Raw genomic sequence first — 12,713 nt, forward strand, 5'->3', positions numbered from 1 at the left:
TTTACCTGGTAAAGACAAATTCAATGTCCTATCTAACACACAGGAGCCGTTCCTTCGGTCATGTATTGTTCCAATCGCGTTTGTTTGTTTGTCTTTGGCATACCTTTTCGGTTATCCATTTATTTCAATTTGAATAATTCAGGAAATTTCGCGATGTGCTCGGTTTGCGAAATGTGCAGCAGGACAACCCTTTTCTGTGGCCCGATCGGAGAGTGTGAGAATGTGTGCGAGAGAGCGAACCCTCTCGGAAAGCTACTCAAACATACGCCAATATAATATTTATAGTTGGTATTTGGTTTCCGGCTGTCGCTTTTATTGAATTCGCAGTAGCTTGCCAGGGTCTACGAAAAAAAAGTTGTACAACAATTGAATTATGTACGGAAGTACAGTGAGACCCATTTGCAAATGCAAATGCAAAGCACGCCATCCAGAAAGGGGTTGATGGAACATTAGCTTCTGCTGCTGCTGCTGCTGCTGCAGCAACAGGATAATCACTTTCAGTAATGGCGGACATTTTTGGCCAACAGCTGCTCCGTACTGAATTCATAGAACCGATTTTTTACAGCCTCTGCATGTTGTTTGTATTTTTTCTTAGCGTTTTCTTGACCCAAATCTAATGAGGCGTGAATGTGTTTAGCAGAAATTCGACACTTTTTATTGCATTCAGCAACAGGCAGGCTAGATTGACTGGCAGCTGGACAGGTAGGTAGGTGGCAGGGCGTTAAATGATTTGTGACTTCTGATTGGAGTTGTTCCTATTGCGACCAGGTGGCAACGCTGTGCATAGTTTCTGTCTACGTGACTACAATACCATTACAACAACAACATCAATGACAGCTACTGAACCCCCACCACCCAAATAAACAACAACGCGCTCACGCACTTATAACGAGAGAGCGGGAGAGTGAGAGAGTGGGAACAAATAAAAGGGAACAGTTTTTTTTGGAAAAGAGCACGATATCGTGAGAGAATGGGAACGGCTGTTCCCAACGTCTGTTGTATTGCTCTTTATTGTTTCGTGCATTGGCTGCACAAGCAGCATTGGCTGCTCGTTCTAAACACTCACACATACACGCTCACACAGATGTGTACCGCTGCATCTGGCAGCATATGGGGAAACCACATAATAACAAAAAAAAACTCGTCCATTGTTGCAGCACTTCTTGCCCTCGCCGAGTTTTGACAGCGGCTGCTGCATTTTTCTGACTCTGAGTCACATTATTACATGTTGCTGCTGCTTTTACCATTGACAGCGACGTCGACGCAGCCGATAAGCTTTGAGCTGCATTACATACATACATACGTATGTATGTGTTTGTGTGTGTGTAAATGTGTCTGTTGACTGGCAGCTTTTATAATCTATATGGAACACATGCGGCGCCGCCGTAGCCCCTTCTCGGTAAAAAGCAACCGTGCTTTGCTTTGATTGTTGTTGCTGTATGTTAACAGCCGGCTGTTACTGTCCAATGTTAATGTTAATCTTGTGTTTTGATTCAGTTTGTTTTTCTTATGCTTTATGTCTGTAAACATGTGTGTTTACATGCCGCAATTTGCGGCCGGAAGTGTCGACACGATTCTTAATGGCTGTAGTATATGAAAGAAAAGGAGAGAAAAAACTAAGAGTTGGTTGCTATCGCCAGATTTCATCTGATGAACGCAAATTCTGGAAATCAACTCGAGCATTCGCTAAGCCAAATCTTATGTAGTTCCTTAAGCCTAACCCGTGACCCTTGAGATTTTCTGTAGAAATAGATTTTCCTATTTAAACTAAACTGAACTAATCTGTAATTTCCATTCTTAATCGATTGCAGCAACGCACTGAATTGAGTCCACCCACGCATCAAACATCCGCCACCGCTGAGGTGAATGCCACGTTAGCTACCACAGTACCAAGCGCAGCGATAGCACCAAGTGGCACGACGATAGCAACCACTGCGAGCACTTCAATTGCCTCCACCATCTCGACGAGCAGTGCAAGCAGCTTGGTGGGTGGTGCAGCCATTGGTGGCTATGCGAAATCAGAGGCAAGCAAAACAATTAGCAGTAGCAGCAGCAGCACCGGCAGCACCGGCAGCAGCAACAGCAAGCATGGCAACAGCAGCAGCAGCAACAAGGACGGCAGCAGCACTGTCACAAGTGGAGCAGGTGGCACCAGCAACAGTAGCAGCGGTGCACCCAGCTTGTATGTTTCGGTGCCGTTGTCCACGGCCAATGTACCTGGCATCAATCTGCCCAACAGCAACAGCAGCAGTGGTGAGTTCAACAGCACGCCCAAATTGAAATAAATAGCATGCATTTATCATTTCCTTCAATCCCACACAGAAATGCACCCAGCTCAGGCGGCACAGTCACCGCTGACCGTCGGCAGCGCATTTGCAACGGGCACAGCGACAGCGGCAACTGCGGCTGGCGGTGCGACCAGCTCTGGCTCTGTTATACAGCATCAGAGCGGAAAGTCGTCGCCAGCGCTGGGCGGGCTGGTGAGCAGCAGCGCCAGCTCGGTCAACCTGACGGCCACCACGACGGAGAGCGGAAACTTGAAGATCAGCTTTGAGAAGCAGACGACTCGTGTGCAGCAGCTGCAGGAGCAGGAGTCGGCGCCGGCGCGACGCAGCAGGTAATTCGAGAAACAAACTCACCACAGCAAATTCACCATGGCTCATAGTTAACAGGCCAATAAACAAATTGTTTCGATTAGTTTCAGTTGTGTTCTGTTGTTTTGTTGCGTTGCTTTTTATTATTACTTTTTCAGTTTTTGCTCTAGCGAAGGCCAATCACATGCTGCAATTCCATTTATATATCTTTATATATCCATACACACACACAACCACACACATACGCACTCATTTCGGCAATATTAACTCACATACTGTGCTCTCTCTAAAAAAAAAAATGTTACTCTCTCTTTCTCTCTCCCTCTCTATTGCTCTCACCTGACATTTTGCTTTATCCACCGCATTGCAATATAATAAACCCACCACAAATTTACAACTAACCACAACAACACGTAGATCGCGCTCTGGTGAGAATGGTAATCATCACCACCATCACCCAGCTCACCAAACCCACCACAATCACCACCAAACAACGCAACCACAGCAATCACAATCGTCGCAGCATCAACAACAGCAACAACAACAATCGCTGCTTACCAGCGCATCCTCCTCCACGTCCAATTCATCGCTGACCACGCCCACCAAACCGCAGTCACGATCGGGCAAGAAGCGAGCTGCTGCGCTCAACAAAAGCGAAGCAACAGCTGCCGCCACAGCAGCAGCAGCAACATCGGCATCTGCAGCAGCAGCAACATCAACAACAACCTCGAGTGCATCAGCAACTGGTCTAAGCACAGTCGATAAGCTGAGCCGCAGTAGCAGCGGCAGTCGCCACAGTTCGCCCCACTATCGAGCCACGCCCACACCACCGCCACAAGCTCTGGCACCGGCAAACTCATCGCCGGTGGTCATGTTGCAGGCGTTATCCTCCTCCTCCATTGACTCGCCGCCGGCAACAACTCGCAATACGCGTAACCAAAATAACAGCAGCAGCAACAACAATAGCCAAAGCCATGCTGCTGGCACAGATCATGCCGGCAGCTCAGCATCCTCCTCGTGCTCCTCCACTTCCTCAATGTCCTCAGCCAGCAGCAATGCTGTTATCAGTCTCTTAGACTCGCCCGTCAACATGTCCACGCAGGCCCAGCAACCTGTTGCCGGTTATAACAGCAGAGCTACCAACAGCAATGGCAACAGCAACAGCAACAATGTTGCTGGGAACAGTGCTGCCAAGCCGTTGAATAAGAAAATGTTGCGGGCGCAGCAAGCGCAGCTGTATCAGCAACAGCAGCAGCAGCAACAACAACAACAGCAGCAACATGTTAGTTTAAGCAATGCACCACCCGCTAACGTCTCCTCACCCACTAATCTTAGCTCAGCCAGTAGTCAATTTAGTCAACAGCAACAACAGCAGCAACAGCAACAACAACAACAGCTTAAGCAACACCAAGATTTAGAAATTTTGCAATTTATTAATACAAATACAAATGCTTCTTCCATGACGACAACAACAACCACACCATCATCATCATCGTCATCGTCGTCCACAACAACAACAACTACAACACCAACCACAAACAACAATAAATCAACATCGAAATGCTACAGGACACCCGATCTCAACACGGCCAGCAGCTCAAACAGCATCTCAGCAGCAACCAGCAACAGCAGCAACGTCAATGCCATCGGCAGCAGCAGCAGCAGTCTGTTAGGCGTCAGCAGCAACATGAACAACACCGGCAACAACAACAGCAGCAGCAGCGGCGGCCTCAAGTTCAGCTACGAGGCACAAACGATCAGCAGCCAGTTGGATGTGCCCATGCTGCCGGTTAGTGCCATCAAGGACTCGCCGCCCAGTTCGCCCGGCTCGGAAATTGGCGCCGCATTGCACACGGCGATAGCAGCGCCAATCACGGCCAGCAGCAATGTGCGTAAGCGTGGTCGTAAGGCCAAGGATGCGACACTGACAGCGGCTGCTGCCTCGGCAGCAGCAGCAGCAACAGTGACCGCCACTCAACCAGATCTCAAGGATGTGCGCATCCTGCAAAATGGCATCGGAGCTGCCACCGTGCCAGCCAGCACGCCCACGCCCCCCGCCACGCCTGCCACGAGTGTGACGAGCGTCAGCGGCAGCAGCACCACTCCCAGCTCCGGCTCCGGCTCTGGCGCTGGCAACACCATCATAACGCACACAGCCACCCACATGCTGGGCAATCATGTTAATCCCAACAGCAGCGTGGCCCAGAAGCTGTCCGAACAATTGCACATGGAAGTGCAGGATCATGCCATCTACACGCCCGACTCCATGACATCGCAATTTACAGGTGTGCCGTTTCCCGGCAAGCAGGTAATTACCACAATTCAGTTAGTTATAAAGAGTCATCCCACTAATCTCTGTGCATTTACTTTCGCAGCGCAATTCCAACGCCGCGGCTGCTGCTGCGGGCAGTGCAACGCCGGCGCCGAATCCGTTGCAATCCATGTTTGGTGGCGGCGGCATCAATGGCAACATGCCCATACCGCAGAGCTTGGAACAGCTGCTGGAACGCCAGTGGGAACAAGGCTCCCAGTTTCTGATGGAGCAGGCGCAGCATTTTGACAGTGAGTATGGCTAATCCCCAAAAGATAAAACACACGCATCCCGCTAGCGAATCCACTAAAACTCTCACTTTTCCCTAAAACACAGTTGCCTCACTGCTTAACTGCCTTCATCAGCTGCAGAGCGAGAATTTGCGGCTCGAGGAGCATGTGACCAGCCTAATAGCACGACGTGATCACCTGCTGGCGGTCAATGCCCGACTCCAGATACCGCTCAACAATGCAATCAACAATGCCAAAGCCGAGACGCATGGTAAGTAGTGGCATCCACTCATAGCACTTGGTGTCGGCACCCGCAACACACATACACACACCCACTCACCCACACACACATAACTACAAATACATGGTTAATGGAGGCGCCTACAAAATGAATTTAAGTTTTTGTAATTAATTGTACTGTACATATATTGAAAATGGAAACAAAGCTAAAATAACAGTCTATGTTATGCCTGGCGTTGCCAGACCTTATACTAATGCTATAAATGACATTTCGCATATATTTTCGCATTAATTAAAATAATTTAAGTTTAACTGGGTACAAGCGATCACTGTACATAACATAATATATATATATATAATAAAAAGCAAAACACAAATTTTATCCAGCTAAAATTGAAGTCAAATCGAAAGGTTTTTCAAAAGATTGAATACTTGTACAAATTATATAGATATACACCCTCAATCAGTTTTCTACATACGAACTTAAAAGCAAATTTTAAGCTTAGATAAGGTTTAACTTACATTTCTTATTCATGTAACAAACCAAGCTATTTTACTTTACTCAAAATATTATTAAAATTAAGTTAATTTTATGCACATACGAATGCAAGATTTTTCCTTATTTTATTTATTTTAAAAATGAATAAAATGTGTTTTTAAACCAAACAAAAAAATCTATCAGCAAATTATATTTATTTAATTTGGGTTTTTTATTCCGAAATTTAACCAAAATCTTCATTTTCTCACCTTGTCCAACTGTAAAAGCCTAACAATGGCATGGGCACAACTAACAGCCGCAGTCTCTGTTAAGGGACAGCACGTTATCATTTGAATCTAATCTCAACTTTATGCTAACAGAATATTTGACTGTAATCAGTCATGTTAAATGGCGAAGTTTATTGGGCATTCTGTACAGGGGTTTTTTTTTATGCATGCAACTGAGCTACACACACAATCAATCACACAAAGAACTTTACAATTTAACAAGTGTGTAAAAAGAGAAAACTTGTACAACTTTTGCCGTTTTCACGTCAGCCTCCAACAACAGCAGCAGCAACAGCAATAACAACAGCAGCAGTAACGCTCTCAATGCTGCCACAACAATTGCCGCAGCTGTTTCGCTGGCCACAACCGCTATAAATACAACCATACCAACAATGGCTAGCAGTCGGGCTAGCAGCGCTAGCAGCATCATGGACTTTCGTGGCAACAGCAGCACCAGTAACAACAACAGCAGCAGCAACAGCAACAATATAAACAACAATCCCGCAGCCTCTAACACCAATGCAAACGCATCAGCGACACCAACAGCTACCAACCTAGCTATGGGCAACACAACGAGCTTGGGCTTGAGGTGAGTTATGAAATGACTACAAATGCAACTAAGTCACTGTTAAATCATTGCATTAGACACGTCGCATCGTCTCATGGATCATATAATAGTAGTGCGAGCAACAGCAACAACAACAGTAGCAGTAACAGCGCCAGCAACAGCATGCACACAACACATCAACAACAGCAGCAGCAACAACAACAACAACACCAGCAGCAACATGCGACGTATTTACAGTCGCAACAACAGCAGCAACAACAGCCATCGCATTTGCACCACGGCAGTGCCGCTGTCGCCGCTCATATGTTGGGCGTCGGTATGGGCCCCGCTGCGGCAATTGGACGAGGTGGGTCAGCTACAGCGATTGCTGCAACCACTATAACAACAATAACAACCACAGCAGCAACAGCTACGTTGACAACAACAACAACAACAACAGGCAGCTTGCAACATGGTGTGGCACACTACGCGCATCCGCATTCGCACCACCCACACCACTTTCCTAGCATTCAAGTTCAGTTGGGTGCCGGCGGCGTTCACGTTGATGACTTGAGTAGCTCCTCCACCTCTTCCTACGCAGCGCAACATGCGCTCTACAGCACGCATCACCAGGTAGTGTGTGTGCGTGTGGGTGCATGTGTGTGTGTGTGTATGTGTGCGTGTGCGTGAGAGTGTTCCTTTAGAGCATTTTACAATTACAGTTGACACATACATATGCACATTCAACCATATATGTATATCTATATATATGTATGTATCTATCCAATATCTGTTGTTGTTTCATGTTTATATCATTTTGATTTTATGCCGACCCATCATGCTGTATGTTTACATTCAATCAATATTTCAACCAATTCCAAATTCATGTGATTTGTTTTGCCCCCAAACTGCAAGCGCCTCTCTCATCCAAAAATTATACTCTGCCACAACAAATTAATAATAATTGTATATGGTAAATTGTTCGTTGTTTTTGTGTGCCAGCGCTGAAAGATAATATAAACTGTTACTGTTATTTCTATGCGTTAACATTAGAGATGCACTCGCATGTTAACTAACATTTTCTGTTGTCATCTCTCTTACAGTCCCAACAAAGGCGCGACGATAACCTCGCCAAATCTAGCTGAAAGTCATATCGTGAGCATGAGCAGCACCAGGTCCCGCATCCATTGAAGAAGAAGCCGACGCTGACCAGACGCATACGGCCGACTGATAACACCAGCAACAAAGCAAAGCCACTGATCACCGACAAACCCAAAATCCACACATACACAAAACTGAAGCAAACGACCGTTAGCTTCCAGCAGCAACACCAGAATGAAGAAGACGATGTAAGTGCGCGTGCGGCTGCATTAGAGAAAACAAAATTAAATAAATTATTTCGATTTCAGCTCAGCAGCAGTAGCAGCAGCTCTTCCACGTTTTCATCGTCCTCACAGCAGCATTCCTCTGTGGACTACGAAGCGGAGGATGAGAACGAGGACAAACAGCGACAGAGAAGGCACAAAGATGAGACGGATAGCCTAATACATGTGCAGAACTTTCTGAAATGTTTTGGTGCCAATGCCGCGACGGTGAGGCCCCCAACAGCAACTGTTGCAGTTGCCGCTACAGTCTCAGATAAATTGAGCGCAACATCGAGTTCTGAGCTGCGTAGATGGCGACAAGCTCATCGCGCAACAACATCTGCTGCCACCACAACAGCAACAGTAACATCAACTATAACAGCAGCAACAATAAACGCCATTCAAGCAACGACAACAGCGCCAACAATAACCACATCAACAATAACAACGCCACAAGCTCTTTTGATCAACACAAAACCGCAAAAATTTCAAATCAATACCAAATTTTTACGCAAGCCGCGTAACAAATTAATGAAAATGCTGCCAACAACAATGTTGCAGCAACAGCAACCAGAACAGCAAACGCAGCTATTTATCGATGATTCCAACGCCAAATTCAAAGACTTTTCAATTGACTCGTTATTGAATAAGTAAAACGCAACAGAATTAACAATTAGCCCTATTATTTGTAGCCTAATTCTTCACAAAGCCACCCGCAGAAAACCGCGTTCCTAAGCCCCCCAACTAAATATGTATATTATTTTTTTCTTTAGCCAATCGTACAGAATGTAACACATAGAACTCGAATATATATATATATATAACTAAGTTGTTTATTTATTACATACATTTGTACAACTAATGGCGCAATTCGTAATTAGCATTAGCAGGCGTAAGCATATGTACATAAACAATTACTTAATTACACGTTAATAAATCACAGCAAATGTGCTAGAATTTAAACTATGTTTTTTTATGTTAGACATTTTTAATTTGAACTAGAAGAACTTGTGCTAAACGATTCCTCCATCGGAATTCTGTTCCTTGTCGTTAGGGGCTGCCACTGGAGCTTCCAGGACTTCACGCACGCGTAACATCATTTCCTCGCGTACCTCATTTGGCACCATAGCGCGAGCCTGGTTAAATTAAAAAAGTAATTGGGTATAAACTTAACCATATCGAAACTCACATTCGGTATGATACTCTTGGCAAGCTCTTCGCGTGAAATATTTGCTGAATCACCTTCCATCATTTTCTTCCGTATCATTTCTTCAATATCCTTTCTCCATCCGCAGTCAATTAGACGCTTTTCAAGAAACCCCTTTAATTCTTTGGTATCAGCACTATTAAGATAGGACTTATAAGAAAACTTAGAGTCGGTGCCAGTATCCTTGCTGTCTGCCATAACTTAATTTTTTATTAACTTAAATATCTGTATTTGTCGGTTGTGAATGCAACAATAACTACATTTCAACACAGTCGAATTATTCGACTCGAATAAGTATTTCAAAGCCTGCTTGGTGGTATCGATAATTTTTAGAATTAAAATACTTGACCAGTTTATTAACGCACTAATCGATTATTGTTCAACCATCACAAAATACCAAATTCGTGTCAGAACATAATTTGTAATCGGCTGATCACCGTGACGACGAACTTAAATATTGCGTTGTATTTATAATTGAAAACAAAACGGACATTATGTTATATTAATTTACGTGACTGTGGCAAAATTGATTAATTTTCGTTTTATTTAAGATTGGATATCACAGTAATAGCGGATAGCGAGTTTGAACAAAATACCAAGTACTTAAAAGTACCAAGAAGTATTCGAATGACTCAATCGGAGGTTGGGACAGTGTGGATGCATTCATAATGGAATTAAATTGAGTCTGAATATGACCGTATGGTCTCATGTCACACGATCTTAAGCTCAGTGAGTGAGAATAAATAAAACAAAACAAGATTATATTATTTTGCACGCTAAATTTGGAACCTTATTTCCCAGCCGACTTCGTACTTTGTTGAATGTAATGTATGTGAATATGTGTATGTGCTTTGAGCTGCAAAATTACAGCAAAACAAATTAAACGAGACGACAACTCTCAAAGTGTTCTGTTTTAAGCTGCACAAACGGTACTAAAATTAATGATTAAATTAGTCTGAAAGTTGAAAATAAATGCTGGAATAAAATAGGATAAATTTGTAAAACGTGCTGCTGCCATGAACGAACAAAATATTTGAACGGCTTGAAATATTTCGTTCGCATTTTATTCCTAGCCATATTTTTTGTCCTTGCTTCTTACCATTCTGACATTTATTTTACCGAATTTTTCGGTGTATACTTCCAGTTCCAGTATATGTGTTGTATCGTTAGTGGCTCAATGCATTTGGCGCTTTACTTAATCATTATTTCAATTACCCCCCAATAAGGATATATTTAAAATGGACATGATAGACATCAAAAATGAAAGTGGCTTCCAAGAACAGGTATACAATTTATATTTTTGAATTATTGAATTCATTCATGGCTTATTTTCAATATAGATCTCGGAATCTGAATGCCCGTCCTCTTTCGAGAGCACAATGAATGTGAGTGCTAATGATGGAATGCCCGATTTTAAAAGTAAAATCATTAGTGGTCAGATACAGCTAAGGGAAAAACGCGGTCGAAGTCGAGCATGGAACATTTTCGCAACGATGATTGATGAAAATGGTGATGAAATTGAAAATTTTGTTGCATGTCGAAACTGTTTCAGTTCATACAAATTTGTAAACAGTACATCGAATCTTGTCAAGCACAAATGCTTCCTTCAGTACGAGGCAAAAGAGAATCAACGCAATCCACAATATGTTCCACTGAGTTTTGAGATCAAGGACAAATTGAGTGATGCTGTTGTCCAGTGGCTAGTGAAAAACGGTCGCTCCTGCAACATACTTCAAGATTCTGGACTGAAAGACTTTGTCCGCATTTTGCTCACAATTGGCGCTGATTTTGGCGAAAATGTAAATATGGAGGATGTAATACCAAACCCAGCAACTATTGCAGTCACCATAAAAGAGTTGTACGAAGAACGGCGTCAAGCTATTATAGCTGAGTTAGGCAATGCCAAGAACGGTTACAGCATCACAACAGCCATATGGGTGGACAATTGCTTAAAGCAGCCATTAGCATCGGTCACTGTGCATTACATTCAGCAATCTGCCATGGTCAGTCGATTGCTCGCAGTTTATCCACTTGCAAGGGACGCGAACACAGGTAAGTGTTGATTACTTAACTCTCATAAATGGCCTTTAAGAGTGAGAATAAATTTTTAGAATTTTGTCCATAAGTATACATATACTTATTTGTATATTTTAATTAACCATTTCAGGCAAAAATATCCGAGCCTTTGTGGAAAAATCATTGCGCACATTTGACTGCGACTTGGATGAGGATGACCCCATCATTGTGATTAGTGGCGATAAAGTCGAAGGAGATGCCATTGCGAAGGCCTTAAAAAATAAGCATTACATACGTTGCATAAAAAGTTTGTTGGAGGACGCAATTGAAGAGGTCTTTAGAGAGAACGTCGATTTGTATCTGTTGCGACAAATGTGCATTAGCTTAGTTGAACAATGCACAACTTCAAGTATATTTAGGCACTTGCTATCAGAATCTAACCCTAAGTCTGAACAGTATTCAACCATGTACTACTTTGAGCTTCTCGCCGGCAATTGGGATGTTTTATCAGAGATTATAGTTGATAAATCTGAGTATGCAACAATCAGAAATGAGATTAAGGCTGTATCCAATATATTAGTTAGCTTTACACAAACGTTAGAGGCCTTGAAGGAGCACAACAAGCCCACATTGCATACTATTATCCCGCATCTGCATAAGCTCAATAAGCTTTGTGCATATAACGTTGAGGATAAACCAAAAATCAATTTATTGAAAAGTTCGTTAAGAACCTGTTTAGAATCGATTGTCAAAAATCATATAACAAAATTCCATAAAATAGCCCTCTTTCTTTTTCCGCCTGCAAAGAAATTGTTGCTCTATAATGAGGCTGAAAGGAAGGACATTATTTCAGAATGTAAAGCGATGATGGAAGAATTGTGCATCGAGCCCGATAATGATAAAAAGAGGATTAAATTAGATGATGAGTATCGTGATTTAGGTATCTTTTCGGATTTTGTGGAGCAAACCTCTTCCACGGATACAAAGGCCGATGTCATAAATAATGAAATTAACGAATATCTGAACAGAAATTTTGCTCATTGCAAAATATTATGTATCCTTGACTGGTGGCGATCAAATAAAGGCGTATTTCCCCTGCTCTATCAAGTCAGCTGCAAAGTCCTTACTACACCTTCAACTATTGCACTTTCACAACGGGCTCTTCTACAAGCGCAGGGTCTCTTAAGTGATCAGCCGAGCTCAATTGATTACCCCGAGGACGTGGTAAATGAAACAATATTTTTAAATATTAATATGGATAACATCATTTAAACTAAAGTTATCGCAAAATATTTTGAAGATATTTTTTTATTTTTCCTAATAAACCAATTTATAAAGGTTTACAAATTGAGTTTTCTTTAAAATGATTAATGTGAATTATTATCTTACTGTGGTATACAGCGTTTGGTTATTTTTTAAATGGGCTTCAATATATACAT

At 43.0% G+C, this 12,713-nt stretch overlaps 3 protein-coding genes across 7 annotated transcripts in view; 2 read left to right on the forward strand and 1 right to left on the reverse strand.

Annotated features, from left to right (window-relative positions):
* Alh (coiled coil domain containing protein Alhambra) overlaps window positions 1–8,024 on the forward strand; it is a 30,064-nt gene extending 22,040 nt beyond the window's left edge. The window contains exons 7-14 of one of the 5 annotated variants that reach the window (XM_089262352.1): window positions 1,812–2,253; window positions 2,323–2,617; window positions 3,012–4,902; window positions 4,970–5,156; window positions 5,242–5,406; window positions 6,411–6,729; window positions 6,786–7,320; window positions 7,791–8,024. In XM_089262352.1, the coding sequence (XP_089118478.1) occupies window positions 1,812–2,253; window positions 2,323–2,617; window positions 3,012–4,902; window positions 4,970–5,156; window positions 5,242–5,406; window positions 6,411–6,729; window positions 6,786–7,320; window positions 7,791–7,832 (3,876 nt within the window). In that variant the 3' untranslated portion in view covers window positions 7,833–8,024. The remainder of the gene's footprint in view (window positions 1–1,811; window positions 2,254–2,322; window positions 2,618–3,011; window positions 4,903–4,969; window positions 5,157–5,241; window positions 5,407–6,410; window positions 6,730–6,785; window positions 7,321–7,790) is intronic. The other 4 variants (XM_089262357.1, XM_089262367.1, XM_089262362.1 and 1 more) reach the window with 4 other exon arrangements.
* Window positions 8,023–9,014, forward strand: LOC115564578 (uncharacterized). Its single transcript, XM_089256694.1, has 2 exons — window positions 8,023–8,036; window positions 8,093–9,014. Exons 1-2 carry the CDS (start codon window positions 8,023–8,025, stop codon window positions 8,703–8,705), a joined length of 627 nt encoding a protein of 208 aa, XP_089112820.1. The 3' UTR covers window positions 8,706–9,014.
* Window positions 9,015–9,019: 5 nt separating this feature from the next.
* Window positions 9,020–9,545, reverse strand: e(y)2b (enhancer of yellow 2b). The gene is made up of 2 exons (XM_018107246.3): window positions 9,241–9,545; window positions 9,020–9,187 (listed from the first exon to the last, which is right to left on the reverse strand). The coding sequence occupies exons 1-2, from the start codon at window positions 9,454–9,456 to the stop codon at window positions 9,065–9,067; spliced, it is 339 nt and encodes a 112-aa protein (XP_017962735.1). The 5' UTR covers window positions 9,457–9,545; the 3' UTR covers window positions 9,020–9,064.
* Window positions 9,546–12,713: the final 3,168 nt, after the last annotated feature.

This window comes from Drosophila navojoa, chromosome 2, assembly GCF_054131105.1.
Source record: "Drosophila navojoa isolate 15081-1374.11 chromosome 2, UAZ_NAV_1.0, whole genome shotgun sequence".
In the NCBI taxonomy this organism is placed as follows: domain Eukaryota; kingdom Metazoa; phylum Arthropoda; class Insecta; order Diptera; family Drosophilidae; genus Drosophila; species Drosophila navojoa.